At 32.5% G+C, this 24,738-nt stretch overlaps 1 protein-coding gene across 3 annotated transcripts; it reads right to left on the bottom strand.

Annotated features, from left to right (window-relative positions):
• Positions 1-192: 192 nt before the first annotated feature.
• LOC8262807 lies at positions 193-23,906 on the bottom strand. Of its 3 annotated transcripts, none has more exons than XM_015720528.3 (21): positions 23,628-23,906; positions 23,430-23,514; positions 22,984-23,026; positions 22,644-22,889; positions 22,351-22,450; positions 22,186-22,260; positions 20,200-20,298; positions 19,654-19,770; positions 19,413-19,528; positions 19,180-19,279; positions 17,618-17,976; positions 16,823-17,153; positions 15,936-16,150; positions 13,197-13,415; positions 8,943-9,129; positions 7,315-7,559; positions 4,102-4,194; positions 3,891-3,992; positions 3,175-3,532; positions 1,315-1,452; positions 193-1,198 (listed from the first exon to the last, which is right to left on the bottom strand). In XM_015720528.3, the coding sequence occupies exons 1-21, from the start codon at positions 23,757-23,759 to the stop codon at positions 563-565; spliced, it is 3,996 nt and encodes a 1,331-aa protein (XP_015576014.2). In that variant the 5' UTR covers positions 23,760-23,906; the 3' UTR covers positions 193-562. The 3 variants fall into 3 exon arrangements, with proteins under 3 accessions (XP_015576014.2, XP_002521175.2, XP_015576015.2); XM_002521129.4 differs by having other exon boundaries at positions 22,984-23,023; XM_015720529.3 differs by lacking the exons at positions 22,186-22,260; positions 22,351-22,450; positions 22,644-22,889; ... (1 more) ...; positions 23,430-23,514; positions 23,628-23,906 and adding an exon at positions 20,686-22,152.
• Between the last annotated feature and the right edge of the window lie 832 nt (positions 23,907-24,738).

The following is a 24,738-nucleotide window of genomic DNA, read 5'->3' as shown; positions in this document are numbered from 1 at the left end:
GAGAGCAAAATGAAAGACCAACTTGGCCAAGTACAATTGACAAATGATTTTTCTTTGTACATTAACTCATCTTGCAACTCGTATGTGCTGTTAAAAAGGGAGAAAGAATATAACATCTGCAAACTTGTTTAATTCTGAGAAGAAAGCATGACAATTTCAAGGTTAAAACAGGTACCTGAAAAGAGCTTTGCATTGTAGTACAAACATGTAAACCTGAATACCATTAAATCAAAAGCTATTTTCCGCCTTCTACCATCATGGTAAAATTCGAAAATGGAATAATTGATGCTTTGGAACAACTCCGGTAAATCATACAAGGATACAAGACCTAATCAACACCCAAATATGTAATCGTGTATGACTCGCTGCAAAACTAATATGATACACCACGCTCTCTTCATGTACAGACTAATGTCTACATACAAAATTCCTTGGAAGTGAAAGAATCATTAAGGAATTTCCATGGCATTCTGCTCTCAAACAGGTCCCAAACTTGAAATTCAAATAAGAGCATCACTCATAGGGATTGTACTTGAAATGCTTGATCCTTTGTTAATGAAATTCAGATGAAATCATCACCCAAGGGCATCATAGTTGAAATTTTTGTTCCCTGGTTATTTGGTATTTGAGGTTGTATCTCTGTTGATGTTATACTATCCGTTGATGTTGGTGGGATATTATCTCCTGAAGTGGCTAGATCTGGATTACTCCCTGAGGTTGAGATAGGAGTTTTATCATCGGAACCATTGGGTTCACTTGCTTCCAATGGGGGTGAAGCAGTTTCTAATTCTGGTGCAGAGCTCTGAGGTGCATTTTCTGGTGCAGAGCTCTGAGGTGTATTTTCTGGTGCCGTTTCAGTAGCTGTGATGGGAGTAGATTCAGTTATTGTTTCAGAATTAGCAGGGGGAGGTCCTTCTATTTGCAATGGCTGGCCAGGTTGCTGCTGTGAACTTTGTGTGGCAGGAGTGGGTTTTTTCTGGCTAGTAATAAAGGCAGAAAGCGATGGCATTCCTGGAGGAAGAATTTCAATTGGTGGCTTTTTCCCTGCTTCTGCTAAACTTGTAAGCTTTGGCTCCTCAAGGGAAGCAAGAAATGCAGTTGCAGCATCTGCCTTGGTTGATGGACTGTGTTCAACCTCTTTCTGTAGCATTTTGTTCCATGCCTGAACCAAGTTCTTAAGTGTTGGTCGCCCATGAGCCTGGAGACATACAGGAACAGCTTGTTAAATATAAAATAGGAAAGCAAAAAGATATTCTCATTTCAGGGTTTAAACAACTTTGGTGTTAAAAAAAATTGAAGAAAAGAAAAACATACTTGAGCATGAAGTACAGACTCAGCAAGCATCCCAGTGTCCTGCCAGGCTTTTTCCATGAGAGCATTATCTCCCAAAACAGCAGCTGAAAATGCTGCTTCACGTCCCAAGCCAATAGAAATCAAATTGTTCACCAAACTCTGCAGTCATGCATGCAACCATCTTTAAAAGTATATATACATAAATTATACATCATAAGAAATAGATAGAAAAATAAAAATATTATATATATATATAATATTGATACCAAAATGAGTAAATCTCTGCCATGTCAGTTTGATGTACCATTTGATAATTTCATATCTGAGAACTAACAAATTTAATTACATATGTATTCACTTCCACAGCTAATGTAATAAATTCCAAAACAAATTGCACCAACATTATGTCCAAAGACTTGTTAGGTAAATGTTCAAAACATTGTTGCTCATGGCAATTATGCCATATTTTTCTAGTCATACAATCATATAATTAGCATTTCATCTCTTCCACTTTCCCTCTCCTCCTGATACATAATAGCTTTGTTGTGAAAGCCAAATCATGTGTGCTTCTCTATTACAAATGCAGCTTCCTCCCATCCTTATAATCAAACATTACAGAGCATCACTCTGTTCAAAGATTCCTAAATATTCCTCAACGAATGGGAAAAAAGAACTAAATAACGTTTCCCATGCTATCAAATGTGAATCATTTCTTTAAAACTAAAGACTCAAAGTTAATAATATTTTAATGGAAGTTGACTAGAGCTACAAAGAGTAAAAAAGAAAGTATCTTGAAGATACATATAAAAACATAAAACAAGTAGAACATAATTTGACATGGCTCTAACAAAATGGTGAGTTCAGATTATCTTCATATATACTATATAAAGACCTAAGAATGACATCAATTTCATCTAGCTAACATGTTGTCCTGTCTCAATATTACTCCTTTTGTAACTTCCCTTCTATGACTGCTTCAACTTGCAATCAAACAAAAAGGCAAAGTTTACACAACCCCATCCCTGAGCCAGAAAATATCAAACAACAGCCAGACCATTAGGGAAGGATGTATATGGTTTCTACCAAGCAAGTTCCAGAAAATTTTTCACTGATAATTGTAAAGTGGAATCAGCACCACAACTTCCCCAGAACATGGTTCTTTGAAGAAATTGTTTTTCAAGATTCATAAATGGAAGCTAAGTTCCAACAGATCTTTCTCTCCATCTACAACCTCCAAATTTCTCCTTTGCAGCAAAATTAGCACATTGAAAAGAACTCCATGCCCAACAGTTTAATATACTGTTCTCCAATTATGAAAAACTGACAGATCTTTGCACATCCATTGTGTCCATCTACTTCTTTTTATGGTTATTAATTGTTCAGAGCTTCTTTGTATCATTTTGTGAGCCTTTGTAGCCCACCCATGATAATTTATAAGATTATCACTGATTACAACAAACTCTAAGCCCCAGCCTCCAACCTTTATTGCCCCCAGTGGTCACCAAAACATATAAATAAATAAAGCAATGCATGTGCCAGAGAAAACACATTCTATGGATTTAACCAGATGATACACGTGCTATATAGTACATTACCTGTAGATTCTTGACATCATTTTTTTCAATCTATAGTGCATGGAATGACATGGTTAAATATCCAACTGTTGTGATAACTTTCCTAGGATGCATTAGTCTAATTTAAAAAATTAGCATGTAATAGATGCAGAATGACTGAATGTTTGCATCATATTTGCAGTTTAATGAATTACCACGAAATCAAAAATTTATGGGCCCGACTACATAAACATATATGTTTGAAGTTCCTAGCATGCATCAAACAATTTAAGAGATGCAAGAAGCACAATTCAATGTGGCTACATACACTTAGCCTTGTCAACTCCCCATGATTGGCCAGGCGTAAAGCAAGTCCTCTTAACTCATGACCCTGTAAAGCTCCCTTTACAGAACCTGCAGCAGCTAACCTCTTAAGAGCTTCACGAGCAATGTCAGCCTGTGCAGTGGCATCTGCAGCATCAATGAGCTCCAAAAACTCCTTTGCAAACTTCACCACTCCTTGAACAGCTTCAACTATATTTTCCTTCTTTGCCGTTAAGTTCAGAATGTCAGTCAAACCAAGCCCAGTGCCATCTTGCCCTATGTCCCTGCTGTTGCTCATCGTAAGAAGGCACTGAAGTGCTCTTTTTAAATCATTGCTCTGCATGGCTAGATCAAACTCCAACCTAAAAGGACATGGTTAAAATGATTAGATTCCCAAACAAAAAAAGCATGCATTAACTTGCAACAATAAATGCTCATAATGCACAAAAAATAGTGCACATTTTAGAATTTTAATTGATTATCATGACAATATATGCATCTGACACATACAGAGGGGCCCAATGAATAAACCAAAAATGTAATTCTGTATAGAAGGACAGAGACATGCTCACATATAGCAATGATATACCCGACAAATATTTGTAACGAACGTAAAAATGCTTGATAACAAATGCACTAAACAGTTTAATCTATCAAGAGAAAAGGCATTGTGCTCCTAACTCAGGAAAAAAAAAAGAAACTACAGTACACATGGCAGACCTCTTAGATATTCCAGGTAAATGAAGGGCTTCAGTAGCATAGCCCATCCCTAGCATAAATTGCGCCAAATCATCATGATGTTCTCTACCAAGCCTACTTGCCCTGCATAAGAAAGATCATAAATTACACAGAACTCTGGTTATATAACAAGAAATCAGTACCAATTTTATCCACAATAATTGGAAAGATAGAAAGTTGAAAGAATAAGTACCATTTCACTGCACTAACAGCATCTCCATAGGCGGCAAGACACCGGCAACGAATACCGGGATGATTTAGGGATAAGGCATGCGCACTCATATACCTAACAAAGAGAGATTGTGCAAATCAATTTTTCTTGAGTACATAATAAGCCATGACATTTTTGCAACAAAAAGTTGAAGGTAAATAAATTGCCCCTTTCAAAAACACAAACCAAAAAGCCAGACTTCAAGCTTTAGTACTTGGAACTACAAACAAGTAATCTCATTAAGATAAAAAATGGTAAACATATCTTGGTTACAATAATCTCCTATCATCAACTATGTTAAACTCTGGAGGCCTGGTAATGTTGGGCTTAACAAACATGACCTTATAAGTGGGTTGGAACCTATCTTGCACAAAACCAATCAACTTGAGGCCCAATCTTCTCCACTTAAATACCACTTGTATCTTTTTCATGTGGATTCTTTTCCCATCTTCAATATTGTCCAGAAAATATAGAAAAAATATTTCTGAAACCACCCATAACAGAAGGGAAAAAAAAAAAAAGAAGGAGATGGAGGTGCATGCATGAGATGTGGGGAAAGACTAAACATTCAGGTATGATAATCAAACAATAATGTGGAAACCAATACCATTACAGAATCTCATCAAGGAAACCAATAGCAGTTAGAATGGTATGGCTATCAATCAGAAGCAGAAGTAGAATACCATCAAGGAAGTTAATGTTGAAAAAGGAGGTCCATTCAAATTGGTAATATTTAATGGCACATGCTTATTAACAGATTGGCAGTTATGTATTAGCATGGATTTAGTACAACAGGCAGATGAAAAGGCAGCAGAAGATATGAAAATCGAAGTGATATAAACTAATTTAGAGGCAGACAGGTAGCACCATATACTAATGAGGAAAGTTTAGCAATAATCGTTAGCTAAATTAGAAAGCTGTAGAGGTGATGTTCAACAGCTGCTACATGCATTTGAATATTCAATGGTTATGGCCATCATAAATGTGAATTTAAACTAGAACCAGCAAGTTGAATCAAATGGCGCAAATTTGACGGAATTTACCAGAAGTGCTACAATACTACTGCTCTACTAAATTTTGACAATTTAAGAGATAAACATTCTTTTACCTTATTAATACCAAATTATTTTCAACCGCTATGAAATGGCTTTCATGTTTAACATTTATCTTAACTATTTACTGAAGACTATGTAAAGCAATAAATGATGTAAAGCAAGAGTTTATCTGTCTTTGGTAGAATATCGAAACAAAAACATCAAAGACAAGAAGCAGATTAGGAGAGTTACATTGTAAAAACGCTTATATTCAAGCTTTGATAATCTTAGTGATGGCTGTTACAGCAGTATTTTAAAGGGGGCTTGGTAAAATCTTTTTTGCAACAGCTGTTCTGCTTCCTTGAAAGCCAAGAGCAGCTATGCTTTCTCTTAGGCTATGTTTGGTTAGGAGGATGGAAAGTGTAGGGATTTGAAGTTTGAAAACAACATAGACTAAGTACATCTCCCTCCTATTCTGTACCTAGCCATAACGTTTCAAAATTCAATTTCTTCCTGCTTCCCATCCTCCAAACTTAATGAAGAACGGACACGGATACAACATTTTTTAAAAGAGTGAGATACGGATACGGGGGAACACAACAAATTTAATATATATATATATATATATATATATATACAGAAGATGATAATTATTGTAATGCAAACTTATATAAATAACATTCATAAAAATTAAACTACAACTCTAAAATATTTTCTATCTCTTCATTTTCTCCCACTTCATCTACAAACAACAATGACTCAAATTCTGGTTCATCGAAGGAGAAAGAGAAGTACAAAATGGCTAAGGTTGTGTGGCTAGGGTTTTATGTTTTATGTTTTTATAATTTGACCCACTAATTTTAAAGTTATTTCAAAAAGGACCCCATGTTTTTCAAATTTGCCCCATAATTTTGCAAAGTGTGTTCCCACCTGAAAAAAAATGTTAAAAATTAAGACACGCTCTTTGGCGTGTCCCACACATATTACAGTATGTCCCCATGGAATGTCAGTGTCCTCGGAGTGTCCAACACGCATATGGCAACCCCCTAGGAGTGTTGGTGCTTCATAGATATAATCTTAATGATGAGGAAATTTTAGCAATTACAGCTAGGTTAAAAGTAAGCAGGAAGGTGATAACAGGGGGTCAAATCCAATAACAGGAAGGAAACATGCTTGCCGATACGAGTGAAATCAAACTAGTCCAAAGTCAGACCATTATGAAACAAGAAGCTTCCTATCCATTCCACTCTCTGAAAAAAGTATTACTCAATAGAAGATGAAATTCAAAATTATTCCCCTAAAATTAAAAAATTTCAACTTGGTTTTACTCAAGACTAATTGACCTTGTTAAATGCACTACTTGAATGCCCCCCTTAGTAGATTGGTTGATGTTGCATGTATAAGAGGAAAATTTGGTTGAAATGCTCTATATTGTATCATCATTTCTAATCTTGGATTACTGGACCATAATCCCCAAGTAAAATTTCCCTAATCTGCCCGACTGACTTGGAGATTAAAGAAATTCCTGGAAGCCACAAACTATGATTCTAAATATTTATCAGACACTGATATTTTCACAGTCAACAAAATTTCAACTTATTTCAGCATTAAAATGTAATAAGAATTCCCTATATAATTGAATGTTCACAAAATAGTTAGTACATCCATCTCAATTTATCCTAATCTAATAGAAATAGTGAATGAGAATCCAAAATCGTTAAATATCCTCCTTAGTAAGTGTATTATAAACACATGACAAAGATATGGTCAAAAGGAAGCATGTCGGTCACCAAATTACATAATATTCAAACTAACTTACTTTATACGTAAAATTCAAACAAACTTAATGTTACAAATGAATGTTATCATTCCAAAACCACCTCATGATTTTGTTAATAATTTAATATTCATGGGGTTTGGAAAAAATGCTTCAAATAGTTCTTGATATTTACAACTAAAACAGTAGTTTTTGTGCACTTGATAAAACATCAGATTAGATAGTAATAACACGAACCATAGCAGGCGAGTGGCTTATAAATAGAAGGTGAATCATAAAAGATCAAAGTGGAAAATTTTATGTCTCATTTTTTAATATGAGATTTAAAATGATTTTCTTTTTAACTAGATAAAAAAATCGCTGGAGTAAAGATCATTCTATTACCTATCTATAAGCCAAAGAACTCCATCTCTTACACCCACCATTACTAGAGGTCCAACAGGTCGTTTCTGCTCTGCTGGAAAACGAGTGACTGCCACAGACACTCCTCCACCACCAACTGCTATTTCATTAACCCGTTCTATCTCCTTTGGTAATGCTGAGTCACCATCATCAACTTTTGTCTGCTTTGGCAGTGTCAAGAAAGGTGGTACAGAAGGAACATGCTGAAATGAAGCTAAACGAACCACCTGAAAAGAAATGCATTTATAGAAGGTGGAAGGTGATGAATTCTTCTAACCAGATCATCATTTATGGTTCAAAGATGAACAAACTGCACAATTACTTCGTAAAATTTAAGCCAAAGAATTCAGTAAAGATGACATATTCAATAAAGAATCCAATCATCACTATATAGTACGCCATTTTTGTTTTCCAGATATAATGCACCATATTAAAATATAGGTTAATGCCTGGAAAATCCAACTCAACTACACCATTATCCCATCTAAACTTATTCAGTTTGCTACATAATATATGTATTATTATAACAAAGATAGTTTGAATATTTCCTCGTTTCACATTTATAAAACTATTTAAGTTTATTGAAGGTAGAGATAATGAATCTCTACACTGATAGAGGGCGTACATTATCTAGTCCAAACAGGACATTATGATACTAAACTAGTTTGTTTGTTTTACTTTAGAATCGAAATAGTTCAGTTTACGTAAATATATCCCAGACAGTTCTAAAACAGTTTAGTTTGATTTGAGAAAATACAATGAAAGGAAAGCAATATATGAGCAAACAATATTACAATATAAATATCTTCCAGAAAACTTGCATCATTCATGTGGACATGTGTAGTTAGTAAATTTTGGAGTTGATTTCCAAAAGAAAAACTTAGAGTTAATTGTTAAATGTTAAGACTAATTCTTAATATTATATAGTAAAATAAAGTCATAGAAATATATTGGACATATTTATTTGTTTCTTACATTGTGTTTAGCTTCTAAATGTATCTATATACTTTTTTCGCCGGGTATAATGATTGAACTTTGGGCATGCTCATATTATATAGTTTCTATTACTTTATAACACAAAACATACTGATTGGCTTGGCTTGGTTTAGTTACCCTAATTAAACAATTCATTTTAATTTGGAAAATTTGAAAGAAGTTAGAACTTCTGGTTCATGTAATCCTCTCTTTCCCTTCAGTAAATTTTTGACTGGCTAGACCATGGAATCTAGTATGAAGTAGGTTTTAATCTTTTACAAACATAACCAACCAGAACATCAAGCAAGCCAAATCTAGGATGTGAAAGATCTACCTAGCAAGAAAATCATAAAGTACAGAAAATTGGGATCAAACATTTCTGGCAACTATCACCAAATACCAATTAAAATTTAAATTCTAACTGTTCGAATGTATGTACCATTGTGCAAATGCCTAGGGTTTTGTTTTTTCCTTCCCCCTCTCTCACTCCCCACCCTCTCTTCTTTCTTCCCCCCTCCCTTTCCCCTCCTCTTCTCTTCCTCTTTTCTCCTTTCTCTCTCTCCAGCTCCTTTCCTGAACAAACTAAAGCACACCATCCATATTAACAAATATAAGTTAAGCCGTGGACTATTAACCTGTAGCATAGGTGGCCTTAATTTTATTCGTTCTTGTGAAGCACTTTGGGGACCTTCTACTGTGATTAGGGCTAAATCTCCATGCTCAGCTATTGCTCTTGCCTGTGCCTCTTTCATTTTCATCTCCTCCTTCATTTTTCTCGTTTCTATATCAATTGCTGCAATTCCAGCATCTACAAAAACACACCTAAAAAAACGCAGCACATTATATTTCTTCATCTTCCTTTTTATTTCCTGAAAATTAAATAATAATGATATACCAAACATAACCATGCTATGTAGTACATGCAAAAGTGAACCATCAATCTATTTATTTTGGTTAAAAAAGAAAATAAAGAAGAAAAGACTAACAACAAAGAGCATTAATGACCAAAGCATAAAGTCTCAAGAACTTGAGAAAGAATTATAACAATTGAACACATGATGGAGGTGTATTCACAGAAACCAAGCAGTTGTAATTACATGGTTTGTGGAATTCAATGGCTATGTATCTTTTTGCCCTCAGACAGTAGGCCATAAAAGGAGGAAAAGATTGTAGTAGAAGTAGCTCTAGTTGCTTCCAGCAGCATGTTATTGTCCACAAGTTTTTGCCATATAAAGCTGAGCTTAAGTTTTCTCTTTTCATTTGTTATTTTAATTTTCTAATCAAGAGCTTCCTCAGAAGATTAATTTCAAAAGAGGAAAAGGAAACAATTGCCCAAGACTAATGGTGCAAATAAATGTTAAAAGTGTTGAAAATATCTTGCACCAACTAGACCACGGCAAACACTGCCAAAGAAACTTCTTTTTCACCCTTCCTAGATATCTAAAATGAACCAGCAAAAAAATTGTTCCAAAAGTTATTTATGGGCATATACCAAAGGTTAGATTAATCTAAATAAATTCATATCCTAAAAGGAGAGAAAATTCTTCACCTCTAATATTAAGATTCTAGAGAAAAAAACAAAAGTATACAAAAAAATTGTCCCTTCCAAAGTGCAGAAACTGGTGTTAAAGCATTATAAAGGACTGAAAACTGATAAAGGAGAGGAAAGGCTTTGAAAGAGGAGTAACCCTTTTGCTTAAATGTTCTCAAAACCAAAAACGAGCACTAAAAACAAAAGTAGCATAATTGTCAAAGGCACAACTCATACGTAAGGGGCGGTAATATCTTCACCAAGGATATCCTGAGTACCGGCACCAGTTAACAGACACTCAACCGAACTCTTAGGTTCCAGCTTAAAAGAATAAATTTCAGGCACATGCCTTTTGGGCTCGATAAAATTTCTTTTCACATGCCTTTTCGGCTTGATAAAATTTCTTTTTCTTTTTACTTAGTAGGATATTGGATGCATTTATATCATGCCTTGACAATTACATTTAGACTATTACATATCTATGCTATACATAAAAGAAAAGTATGGAGATGATACCTTCTTTGACTACACCTTCATATGTTGATATGATTTTTCCATCTTACTTGCTTATATTGTGTTTTCTTTTGCTCCCTCTCTTTGTAGTCTCTTACCAATTTTTTTTAACGTGCTTCAAGTATGACTCTTTTATTATATAAATCCATTAAAAATCTTATAATACATGCATATGTGATATTGACTAATAAACTAAAATAGGCATTATCATGAACTGCAATCATTAGTAACATTATGAAATTAATATTTAAAAAAATCAAAATAGTAATAGAAAATCAAACGCTTTACTAACACATGCATTATCATGTACTACAGTCATTATTATAAATTTTAAAAAATAAAAACAAAATCGATATTTCTTATATGGTCGAGGCAAAATACTTTTTTTAAACATTTCATCTTTTCTTATTCTAAATATATTGTAAATCAATACTCTTAATCTAATCTTGTAAATATTCAAAGTCTCCTAATTAGCCATTATTCTGTATCCTAAACAAAAATATATTGTAAACAAATTAAATTTTTGTGGTTTATTATAGATTTACCTTTAAATAGTAAATTATTTATTTTTTAATTAAATAATGATTCGTATGCTAAAAGATAGCATATTTCTTTCCTTTTACTTATTTTCTAATTATCCTAAGAAGTAGCACATTAATATTTTAATTTTAATATTATTTCATATGAATTTAATTAATATATTACCAAAATAACCCTATTTTATAAGTACATTTTTGTAATAATGTTATAGGAGCGTTTTAATAAATTTGCTTATCCTTCCCCTTATTCATACTGTTATATATACTAGTTTTTTAATCACATGCATTGTACGTAAATATTAATTATTTGGCTTGTTATCACTCATAAAATATTAAAAAAAAATGTACATTTTTAAATTTAGCATCATAGACACTTATAGTAAGATAATGACAAAATCCTTAATTTCTAGTAAATCTATCTGTAAAACCTACTTGTTGAAATCTTAATTTCAAATATATACTAAGTTTAAAGAATATAGAGAAATTTATGTTCTTTTAATAAAATTCTACTTATTGAAAGTGTTAATAAAGTTTGATTTCTAGAATTAGACTTAATTATATATAATAATTGAAAATTTTTATAGAGTCGGACTTCTAGAATTAGACTTATATTATACAAATTATAAATTAAATTAACAAGAGATTAATTAACCTAATTAACTAAAGATTTAAATAGCCCTATCAGTAAATTTATCCATCCACAGCTATTGTTGCACTATGTTATGATATTATCACATTATGAATAACTCATATTTGGCCCCTGTACTTTTATTGTTTTCGGGTTTGAGACCTTACACCTTTATTTCATGACATTAGATCCTTGTACTTTTATTTTTATGAGATCTAAGTTCTTTTCTAACGATAATTAGGAGCGTGTATTACACGTGCTATTAGTGCATGTGGAAATAATTTTTAAATTCTTTTTACTAAATTTTTGTACTTTTATTTTTTGAGATTGAGTCCTTATATTTTTATTTTGATAACACTAAACCCCTATACTTTTATTTTGGTGATATTAACCCCTACAAATTATTGTTTAAATTTTAATTTATAAGAATGATAAAAAACTCATTTATAATTTAGATTTAAAAATTATATTTTTTATATTTTGATAACACTAAACCCCTATACTTTTATTTTGGTGATATTAATTTAATTGGAATGATTCCACTTAACATTAATCTACTTAAATTAAAATTCTAATTTGTAAGATTAAATTACTTATATTAACTAAAACATAATGTTTTAATTAATAATAATAAGAGATGAAATAATACAAAAAGAGACATAAGTTATTATAAAAAGATAATTATAAAAAAAGACTCTAATTTTAACAAATAATAAATATTAAGACAAATGATAAATATATTAATAAGAACTTATTAGTTATAGAAATATTCAATTAGGACGTTAGTCAAATCTCATATCTATTAATTAAATATATGCACAATAATGACCAAATAAAAAATTTATTAATTTATATATATGTTATGAAATTTAAATATTCATTATAAAACAAATTTCTAAAATTTTCATTATTATATAACTCATAACAAAAAATTTTACTTTTTATTTTTAGATAAAGTACATAATTTAGTCAAATTCCTAAATTATTGAACTAAACTTTAAATTAATTTTAAATAATTTTAGTGTGTTAGGTAACATTTTTTTTAATAAAATAACTAAGGACTTAATTGGTTAAAAATTAAGTTCTAAGGACTTGATAATTAAGATTAAAAATTATAGGAACCAAATAATAGCATATTTTGCACACAAAGTTAACACAGTTTATACCTTCCGTCAATAAAGGACTTAAATTTCATAAAAATAAAAGTATAAGGACCCAATGTTATGAAATAAAAGTGCAAGGACTCAAACCCGAAAACAATAAAAGTCCATAGGGCCAAATATGGGTTAATCCTATGATATATATACACACACACACACGAACACACAGATTTATCTCTCTTTAAAGCACATGTTAGCACATATTACAATCAGAATTGTCTTTATTAATGAAATATCTCACAACCCTTGACTAGTGTTGCATATTACTTTTGTTTGTCTTATGCTCCATTTTAGCACATTACATTTGAAAACCAGCTAATTATTGGAGAATTTGTATAAAATGTGTTAACAATTGAGCTTCTTCGTCCTTATTTTTTCCTAAAGAGTACAAGCACCACTAATTAATGTTTAAATTCCTAAAATATCAGAAATCTAAAATATGAAGTCTATAGAGCTTTAACATATAAATCAGGAATCCAACTAAGAACATAAAAGTATTAATAAACAACAAGACTTACTCAATGGTAGTTGGGGTAGCCACAAAAAGCTGTCTTCGATGCCAAACAGCACCAGTAGCATAAGGAATTGCAACATCTCCCAGATATCGGTATTGAGGACGCAAAGAAGATATGACTATATACTGCTGATAGGCAAAAGCACAATACTCAACTGTTTGATCCCATGCAGTCCATTCTGGTTGAGGCAGTAGACCACCCACAGGTTCAAAAGTTTCCCAACTGCAAAATACAACTTTAATAAAATGTTAACAAGGATCAAAAAGCCTTAGATCTTGTCTACCATCAGGTAAATTCCAATATATATTCATGCACGTTACTACAAAAATTAAAATTATGTACCACACAGCACACATACTTTGGTGTTCAACATAACTAACTAGATGTAGATTAGGAGCCTGAGGTAAAACATTTTTGCAAGAAAGCAACCTTTTGATATAACATACCTATTTGAAAAAGGTAATATTTATGAGCATTTTATGAGTATGTATTGAAAGGCTAAGCAACAGTGCAAAGGAGGAGAGGAATAACTAGCATAAAGTTGTTTGGTTTTTGGGGGAGAGCAAAGCCAGAAATACCAGTTAAATACAGCAGAAGTCATAGTACATTTTAGATAAAAATCAAGTTCCGAGACTCTGTTCTTTCATTTTTCCACTCCATCAAATCCTATAAGAAATCACAAAATGCCTTCCCCTCAACTCACAAGATCCAGTGGAAAAATCTGTTTCCCAATCAAAATAATCATTTCTTTTTCTTCTTTGGCACCTTTATTGTCATTAAAAATACACCTGACGAAAAAGTTCGGAAACAAAAATGGGATCTCCAGTTTCTAAAATCTGGATTGCATACCAAGCCAGCCCGGGCTGCTGAAGTACAGATCCAGGTTGTAATTTCCAAATCAGAGTACCATGGTAGTGTCAGGAAGCCAGATAACTATTGGACAATTGATTCTCATTTCTGCAGTCTAAAATTCCTAACATCATGATTTTACCAAATCATTTAATATAATAAATATTTAATCATTTAATCATTGTTAACATGTACAGTTCACACTTTTTGGCTCTACCCATGAATTATCTAGTAATAGGTCTTTCACAAAGGAGATCCGTCTATACAGTAACGGTATTTAATTATGAGGATACTCTAATTAGCTGACCCTGTTAGTCCGTTCTTGCAAGAGTAGGGGTATATTTTTTGGCCTTTTAATTTAAATAAGATTAACAAGATTTCCCCCGCTTAAAGGATAAGCATTTGTTACCAATGGGAAACTCTTTCTCGTTTTAAATTGAAAATTGAGGCTGCAGCAATGAAACCATAAATTTGATACACAATAAACGAATATGGTAGATCTTTTTTTTTTTTTAGATAATGAAGGGGATTCTTCTATTCTATCTTATTCATCCGTACTGATCATAGATATTGGAAAAAGTTTTCTTTTGTCCAAGTTCACGATCTGAACAAGTTGCACAATAAAACTCCTTTTAGGTTAAGGATTTTAGAGGACGATAAGTATATAGTTGAATACTTCCAAATACCAATAAAAATACTTAATAGAAAAATTGAAAATCTTGTAGCTATACATCAGATCATGTAATGTCCTAACCTTAAATGTCATTACATAAGACTCTTAGGGTTCACTTTCTCCGGTCATTTCACCCAAAACTTATCTAAACTTTCACTAGTAAAAAATTTCATGAATCTTCCCTTTGAAGACCTAATTATCCACATTAAAAGCAGGTGAGATAGAAGGTGTAGGTTTTGAACCCGGACACGAACAGAATCAATTATAAAGAGAACCCAAAGAAGACAAACTCTGAATAGACTGTTTGGTTTACATTTTACCATATCAGACCTTTACTATTAAACATCCTATGTTCAGTTTTTCATTTTTCAAAATTAAATTATACGAATCATCCATACAAACCCTAAAACCAAAACAGAGAAAATTTCTTTTTTGGTTTTACCATACCGGCATTCAATCCCGGCAAAATCCCTTAAAAAAATTATTCTACTGCTACCTATATCACTTTTTTGGGAGTTTATCCAACCCCACTTTGCCACCCCACATCATAAAGCCATTCCATTGGACAAATAATCTTTTATTAGCATAATGAGCATAGAAGATAACAAAAGCACATAAGAGGATAAGAACAAAGTATTACCAGGTGCATTGCAAAATTAAGAGAGGATAAAATAGATTAACAGCACTGCAGGTCTGCAACTGGAAAACTCTTTTCTGTTCTATAAAACTCCAGCCAGAAATACATAAATACACAAGGACTTAGAATATACTCATGAATGCAGTTGTTCTTTTATATTCCACAGACAGTGTCACAAAAGATGCAAATGTTCAGTAGATCTATGGACAATAATGAACAGCATTTACACTCAATTTGACTCAACTATGCCTTAATCCCAGACTAATTGGGGTGAGCTAGATGGATCGTTTTTCCATGTTATTTCATCCAAAATAAATGCATCACCTACTGCTGATGATGCAAGCACTGGAAACTATAATCTTAGACTTTAACCTCAAGTTTTTCAATAACTTATACGAAGGGAAATTTCTAAGGGAGTTTCTTCAAAAGCAAGGCTATATTAACACCCATGAATTTGGGAAATTGGTGCATTTAAGCAGATTTGTGAACAAATGCCATCAGAAAAGTGGACCAATATTAGTGGTCATGTGTCTTTATTCAAATTACATATTAATGTGCAAGTTAAAATAATTGTGATTCTCACCTATATAACTGAAAGTTTTGTGGTGCAGCTTCAGTAGCAGATCTCTGAGAAGAAAATCCATCTTCAAAAGTACTAAAGGAAGAAACACCACTACCTCCGAATCCTGACAGAGGCATAGATTGAATAGTAGATATAGCTGTTGCTGCAATAGGGCTAACCCTCCGGGATGTTCTATAGGCCACACCTAGCAGTGCGCCTCCATGCAAGCCAATGACCTAAAAGAGATCATAATCAGTTAAAGGGCCCTTATTATTAGTTTCAGTAAACAGAGAAGTAAACCAAATAAGCAACTTAAACTCTACAAAATCTGTTCTGAGACACTTTCCTCATGATTACAAGAGGGTTAATGCATGCAAGATCATACCAAAAAAGTCTCAACCTAAGATACATGGAGCACATGACATCCATGAACCATATACAGTCTTCTGACTTTTTAACATGAAGGAGGTTTACAACTGTCCATAAGAAATTTTCAGAGTAGCATCTTCAAAATCACAAAGAGGAATCATGGAAGTGAAATTTTAATCCAAAGGTCACTTAAAGTACAAGACTTTTTACATTTTTCAAGTATTCAATAAATCAACAAAGAGTACAAGAAGAATGCAATTTAAACAAGGGAAATATATATATACACCTAACTACTCTAGAAATCAATTTCATTCATATTCAATTTTTAAAAATACAAAGAAAAACTTGAATATTATGATTGTGATGCAAATATATCAGCAGACTAGCAGAAATAGTGACTGTAAGCACAAAATGATTCAGCATAAATAAATAAGCCTGAAATCCTATTCCACATGATTAAGGAACAATTTCACAACAAATAGCTATAGAATCAATGGAATTTTTAGAATATCATAAAGCAAGAGAAGAACGTCATGTACCGGCTCAGAACGGCTTCCTATGGACCTCATGAGGATATTTGATGTACCATCTTCAAGCAAGATACGAACTTGCACACTAGCTGCAGAAGCAGCACTAGCAGCTGCTGCAGCCGCTTGTGCTGCAGCTGCTGCTGCTTCTTTTGCTTTCCTCGATGACACTCCCTTGGGAATTACAGGAATTCTAGGAGCTAATGCAGATTCTAATATAGCAAATCTATCACGACATGTATCCCAGGCCAGAAGCCTTGCACTGCCTGAATCTACAATAGACCAATCACTAACCTTGTATATAGAGAAATAGGGAATATCAGGCCACACAATTGCAAGATATCTGCATAGAGAATTCTGTGGTTAGAAACTGACTCCACTGATATGAGGATATTCAGCTCCATGAAAGGAACGCCAAAATCTCTATTGAAAGAATAAAGACAATAATAGCTCCACAGAAAAATCACAATGAAAAACAAAGCAAAATGCAAAACAAGTAGATCCACTTTTATAGCCACATGCTATTTGAGTAAGAAAGAGGATTATGGGCTTCACTTATATGAAAACAAAAAGGAGAAAACTAAGAATAACAATCAACCTGAATTCATTCTTGTCTGAAACATCACAAGAAATAACTAGCTAAAACATATCAATGGCATAGCAAAAGTCATTTAGAATGATAAATGGCTCCACTTTTCAGCACTTCATATTTCATAAGGACAAAGAAGAAATAATAAACAAATCATAGCAACTGTTCATCCATGTCTAAAACATCAAGAGCATTAAAAGATAACTTAGGAAACTTACTTCCCTGAACTGCTTACAGAAAGAACTGAATATGAATCATGCGGAACAGGTGTACTAATATGCTTCTTAATCTGCTTGACAAGCAATGGTTCAGATGAGTCTCCCTTGTACTTCCCTGTTTCAGATAAGGAGCCATTGCTTCCAAGAGAGAGATTTGCAGTGTTGGACAATTGAAAATTTAGTAGCTTCAATTCCCTTTCAACGACATAGACAGCAGAATGCTCTCTATTTCCTGATGGTGTGGGTAAAGCAGCTACAGCTGGAAGAGATCTGGGATCAAATTCGCTAACGATAACACCAATATTGGTTCCAGTAACAACAAGGTGTGGCTGTAAAGAATGTGCCACCATACAATAAACCTGCAGTGATGTCCCAATAATGTTAAAGCGTTTTTCTTTTCCTCCAAGAAACCATCTACATATTCATCAAAGCTGGGAATAAGTATTGGTAAAAAAGCAAAATTAGACAGCTTTTATAGACCAAGTATCACTCACAAAAGAATACTACCATCAGCAGTAATAACAAAGATATTGTTGGCCTTCACTACAAATGGACTACAAAGTCTAGTAGTTGAATGACATAACAATACTATGATTTCAGAACTGATCAAGATAAGCATAACCTGTTGAAAGTATTTTAGACAGCAAGAGATACATCAACCTGAACACTAATATGAACCACACACTAAGAACCTTCCTGCCCGTTGATACAGAATTAGCATCAGATACTAGAGTAACAGGAGTTAAAAACAAGAACAAGAAATTACATAAATTCCTAAATGCTTATATCGCATCTTGACAGGCACTTAAGTTATACTAATATAAGAGGGAAAAAAAAAAACTTAAAGAAATGAAGGGGAGAGTTGGAGGGAGTGAAAGGGGGAAATAAGCAAAAGACCTAAACCCTGATAAGGTTACTTCTAGGAGAAGTTTTGAACATTAATCCTATCTCTCAAATCACTAACCAAAACAACTGGAAGTCCTTAATGTGCTAGTACTGCGATATGATAACAAAGAAATTGGATAACTAATTAAAATTTGGGTAAAGTTCAAAAAACTACCATTTGATTTGGCTCTTCTACACTTGGGGGACAAATGTATTTTTTATGTTAAATGAGCAACATGTATTTTAATATTTTAGCATTTTTAGGTACATTCAATGTTTTTCTCATTTTTTAGAATGTAAATGTTAGTAGAAACATAAATTTTTTTAAAAATAAGTAGTTTTAAGTAATTTAGCATTCAATTAAATATTTTGTGATTATAACAAATTGTTAAAACATATATTTTTCTAATCAAATTTAAAATAAAATTTAAATAAAATTTTAATATATTTATGAATTATATGATGCATTGTTAGATGCCTCGCTGCTTATAAAATCATAAGTCAGTAATGGTTCATGTTAAAAATATAAATGTGTACCTAAAAAATGCTAAGAAAATAAAACATATGATACTCCTTTGATACAAAAAATTTCTTCGTCCCACAATCAAACCACAAGGTAAATCTTTAAACTTTACCCTTAAATTTTACAGACAAAGAGCCCAAAATCAAGTGCGTACCCTAAGTTTCTTATTCGGTGCAAGAACTTGAGGAGGGACAAGTGAAGAAAGCTCACATAATGGCCTTGTGAGAGCCGAATAGGTGGGGTGTTCAATAGCCCTGCAAAAAGTTCAAATTAATTTATTATTAGGCAGCCACCACACATATATCCTCAGTAAACTATACCCCCAAAAAGCTAAAATCATAAAAAATTAGAAATTTGCAAATAGCACAATTAGGAGACAAATTATACCATATATGTGAATCTTTGACACAAGTTAATATATCAAGGTTTGGAGCTCGAGGATGGCACCAAGACGCCACACTGTGACAAGTCAATTTTGGAACAGGTTTAATTCGCCGCAACTCCTGTGCATATGACATATGCATACAAGAAATTTAAACAAAAAGCTAGGTAAACAACTATATGAGACGAACAAGGAAAATAAAAATCAGAGCCTTCATCAATTAAATTATTTCACAAAGTACAACACCTTAAAAGAGATTGTATCCCATATAGCTAATGTCTTATCTGCACCAATGGTAATAAGTTGTGGAGCACCTCCTATCACTCTGGATAACTCAATAGCCACGACCCCACCATCATGTGCCTAGTATGGAAATTAAAAAAATTAATATCTACCTCAATCTACAAAATCTACAACGAAAAGGCATTATCACATCTGCATTACATAGATTGGAAAAATATTGAACACGTGCATGCATGTAAAAGAGTTGGCAAAGAAATTGGAGGAAAAACTCGTAGCAATTTCTAAAATACCAAGGAAAATTAAAAAGAAAGCCATTTTAACATGGCGATACCATTTACTTTGTTGCACAGCAAAGAAAGTAGTAAAAGAATCATTGCATCTCTTTTCTAAAGCTATTATCATGGGGACCTTGTATACATACACTACTGTGTCATGAATGTATTCACATAGCTTCAAGATAGGTATGCATGAACGACCACATGATGGAATGAATTACCGCATTAGTTGTTAGATATTAGAAGAGTACAAAGAAAAGACATAGAAGTTTACCTTTAAGCTTAGTTTGGGTACAAGTTCTCGAGAATCTTGACCATGGTCTGCACTCCAAAGTACAAGTAAACCGTCGCTACCACCTGAGATAAGGAGTCCCTGCAATCCAAATTTATACACATAAGTCAAATACATTACATAAGTAGTTAATGATTTTTAAGTCAATTATGAAAATAGAGTATGTGCAATCGGTATGTAATATTTATATTTCACAGATCAATAGAACAATGGGAAACAATTAGATGTGAAAGGTATCAAACAATAATATTCAAGGACAAACTTCTAATGAAACATGTTATAGAAAAACATCTAATAAATGGTAGATAGCTTAAAAAAGATTAAATAATCCTTCACAAGATAAACTGGATAAAAGAAATAAAAAATTATTGCTATGTCGAATGATGTATTCAGTAAATAGCTTGGTTATGCCTTCGACTTAGAGGATAAATGTTCCGAACATTGCAACTCTAGCCTAACTAATATTACCATGAAACTCCTGGTGATATCTGATACTCAAGGCTTTCTTTTTGTATTCCCTTGAATTGGTCTCTCTTCTCCGATTCCATATTTATTTCTCGCATTTAGTTTGATGAACTCCATAAACAGTGTGGTTTGCTTTCAACTATTGCTGCAAAAACGTTAGAAAAACTACTCCAATTCTAGGTATATGTCAATCCCAATGTGAATATGAAAGATTTCTTACTCTCTCTCTCCCTCTCTCTCTCTCACTTTGCACAATTTTTTTATTTCTACCACCTTTGTGCAATGACATTTATATGAGCAGCCCTATTTTTATCCAAATGAGACCCTACATATCGAAGTAATTTCTTCAAATAAGCTCATAGACATTCTCAATATCTGTGTTAGAAATGTTCAATTTCCAATATCCATAGAATTAATCATTTCAAAGGTCCAACCATCTGAAATTCAAATATAAGGAAACTTGCACTTGATTCAGAAGGTGGATAAAAATTATAGAATTCCTGCTCAGTTTATAAACAAAATTTACTCTGAGAAAAAGTTAAGGCCTGTGCTCTTTTTTTTTTGAACTGAAAGATTTTGAAGGGATGCTGTAGTGGTTTCAACATAATTACCAAACTCGGAAAGTCCTAAACCATTAGCAACTTGGTAGGCAGAATTTTGTTGTGCCACAATACATATATCTTCTATCTAAATTTCTTCAAAACTTAAATTCCTTGTATTGTCACGAAAAGAATATGCCTTGTTTTCTTTCTCTTAGACTTATGTCTTAGCTTTTCTCTCTCTCTCATGCGCACAAACACTCAAATAGACTTTGTATATCAAGAGCAACCAAACTTCCTTTTTTGTCTGAGTTTCACTTGCTACATCCAATGGACTCACCCCCATGCCTATAATATAGCACCAATCAACAGAAATGCAGAGTTCTGACTCCATGTCATATAGCTTGAATAGCTACAGGTACAGAAACTGAACGACCTGTTCAAACATAGAACACCCTTGTCTTCATACAAAACCCCCTTGCTCAATGTCCCTCTAACGCTGTATCATTATAGTGATTAATAAAACTATACCCCTGCAGTAACCAAAACATGCACAAGTCCTTAGAAATCCTTTTTCAGTATTTTACTACTGAAATGGCCATTATTCATATGTCTTTATTTATAGAACAAATGTTTCTTGTAAATCGCAATCTTGAATGGTCCTTGATAAATATAAGATAATGATCATAAAGGAAAACATGCTATAAAGGCATTACCGAGGCATAAACTATTTTTAATTCTATCCTGAAATTCCAAGTTCCAACTCAAACACTTAGCCTCCAAGAAAGCATACAGCCTAATGCGGAGCATTACTTACTTATCAGCTGTTTTGCCCCACTTCTAAAGCACCCTACTCAAGAATGCTACAAAATACTCTAGCTCATACTACTGAATCTAATGATAAAGCTGGCTGCAAGGAGAGTACTGGGTTACATCAGTTGAGCAGTGAAAACTGAAGACCTACCTCACCCGAGGATGCCATGAAAGTCATCAAACAAGAGATCGATCCTTTATGACCTCCAGTATATCTACGTACAAGCTGCAAGAAATAAATATTAGGATAAAAACATTAATAATACTTTAACAGTCATAGCAACACAACAGCACAACTTTTTGGAAAAACACAAACCTTCCATGTTATCATCGAAAGAACTCTAATGACACCGTCTGATCCACCAAATGCAACTAAAGGGCCATCACCAGCAGTAGATCGACAGAGAAACTCCATACTGCAGACAGATATCATCAATTTAGATTGCAATTTAAAAAAACATAAGCATAAAAATGATAAGAGCACAGAAAATTAGCCAGTAAATCAAATATAAATACTTTAAATTTTGACAAACTATTTATACCAGCGAGTATAGCAAATAAGAATTAAAAGCAAATCACAAGATATGGAATTTCTGGAGTGGAACTTGCCATAAAAGTGACTTATTGTCGAGCTCTTGCTTGAGCACATCACGACCTCGCATTGTTACCAAGTCCAAAAAAATAGCTTTATTTTCACAACAAATGACAAGAAAGTGTCTTCCTTTAGTTGATGGGGCAGGAGAAGTAAAAGTGGAAACATTATTAACAGCAGAAGGAGCTTCAGCAGCTGCAGAACGATTATGCCAAAGTTGCCAAAATCGCACATCATCATCATAAAAGCTCACCTGCTTAACACTTTTTTTCCAAGAAAGATAAATAAAAGACACAATTAACACATAGAAAATCTTAAGGTCTTTCTCTAACATAAGGAAAAAGAAAAATGTGGTACCTCCCTCCCCTCATTGCTTCGGTTGGTTTCCCTTTAATGTCTGCTAAAGACAAATTAAGTAAATAAAACAAAAGTGAGCACTTGAATTACCAAACTATTTCCTACCAGTTCATTGTACTAATCAATGAAATGGCAAAATGAAAAAATAAAATCACAAAATAAAATCAAAAAGTAACATGGTGTTTAAAAATTCTAAGGTGCAATAATTATTCATTTCAGCTAAATTATATTTAGTCAATTTTCATGTTGGGAAAGGTTGTAATTGCTAGAATTTATTTCTTTCAAAGAGAAACAAAGACATTATGGAAGAAATGAAATCATGCCACAATTGACATGATTTTTGCCCAGATTTATTCCAAACAGCTCTTTTCAAAAAAGAAAATTACATTAATGAATAAAGGTGTGAACAGAAATAAACGTAAAACAGTAACACAAAAATAATTGACCTGATTCACCCTCAGCAAGCTTCTCCAATTTAGCACCAACCAAACGCCTCTCATCAACACCACCAGCTTTTAGCTCATAAATTACCTTCTCATGCAAAAATTAAATCTCAATTAAGCTAAGGAAAAAAAAAAAACATAAGTCGAAAAAAATTGAAAGATTTATAGAAATTGAAGTTCAAAAAGTGGAAAAAGAAGAACCTGGCGATGCTCCCAATTCCAAACCGAAACGCGATCTGATGCATCAGCAGTTACTAGCCATGGATGCGTTGGATGTAACTGAATCTTCACTATCTTTTCACTGCTCGGTCTATATGCCCTCAATCGCAGCATTTTGCTTCTTTTTCTTCTATCTCTTCAATTATCTGAGCTTCCTCTTTTATTTCATTTCGATTTCTACGTACCAATTAATTGCTTCCTCTGAAAAAATTTCTCTCTTTTTCTTTGTTGTTCTTGATTTATTCAGTTCAAAGAACAAGCAAGCAGCTAATTGGGCTGGGCCTATTTATAATCATTATTATCATTATTTTATTAGGATGTGGAATACAGACTAACATCAGTTTTATTTTTTAATTTTTTTAATATTAATATTTTTTGTTTATTGTAAACTTTTGATAAAGTAAATATTTTGTGATTATAATAAATTATTAATTTTATATTTTTAAGATTTTAAATTAAATTTAAAAATATTTTTAAAATAAAATCTAAATACATTTATAAATTCTATAATATATTATTATCGTATTATTTGTAAGATTGTAATTTAGTAACAATTAAAATTAAACAGATGTACAACTATATTAAAAAAGAATAAAAATATAAGTATGTATTTAGAAAATACTAAGAAAATAAAATAAATGTTACTTTTTTATATATAAAATATTTTTATATTTCAAATGTAAAAGCACCAAATCAAAAAGTAATTTATTGAATTTTGGCCATTTTATTATTATGAATGTGCCATTCATGTTCAATTCTATAAACAACTAAAAAAATGGTCCAAGATTGGGTTGTAAACAAACCAAGCCTCTTGTGAGCTACTTTGAGTAAACGAACCAAGCCTCAAACTTTATAAATTCTATAATATATTATTATCATATTATTTGTAAGATTATAATTTAGTGACAATTAAAATTAAACAGATATACAACTATATTAAAAAAGAATAAAAATATAAGTATGTATTTAGAAAATACTAAGAAAATAAAATAAATGTTACTTTTTTATATATAAAATATTTTTATATTTCAAATGTAAAAGCACCAAATCAAAAAGTAATTTATTGAATTTTAGCCATTTTATTATTATGAAT

Source organism: Ricinus communis, chromosome 6, assembly GCF_019578655.1.
Source record: "Ricinus communis isolate WT05 ecotype wild-type chromosome 6, ASM1957865v1, whole genome shotgun sequence".
NCBI lineage: Eukaryota > Viridiplantae > Streptophyta > Magnoliopsida > Malpighiales > Euphorbiaceae > Ricinus > Ricinus communis.
Note: the sequence above shows the minus strand (reverse complement) of the source record. Positions and strands in the feature narration are given on the sequence as shown.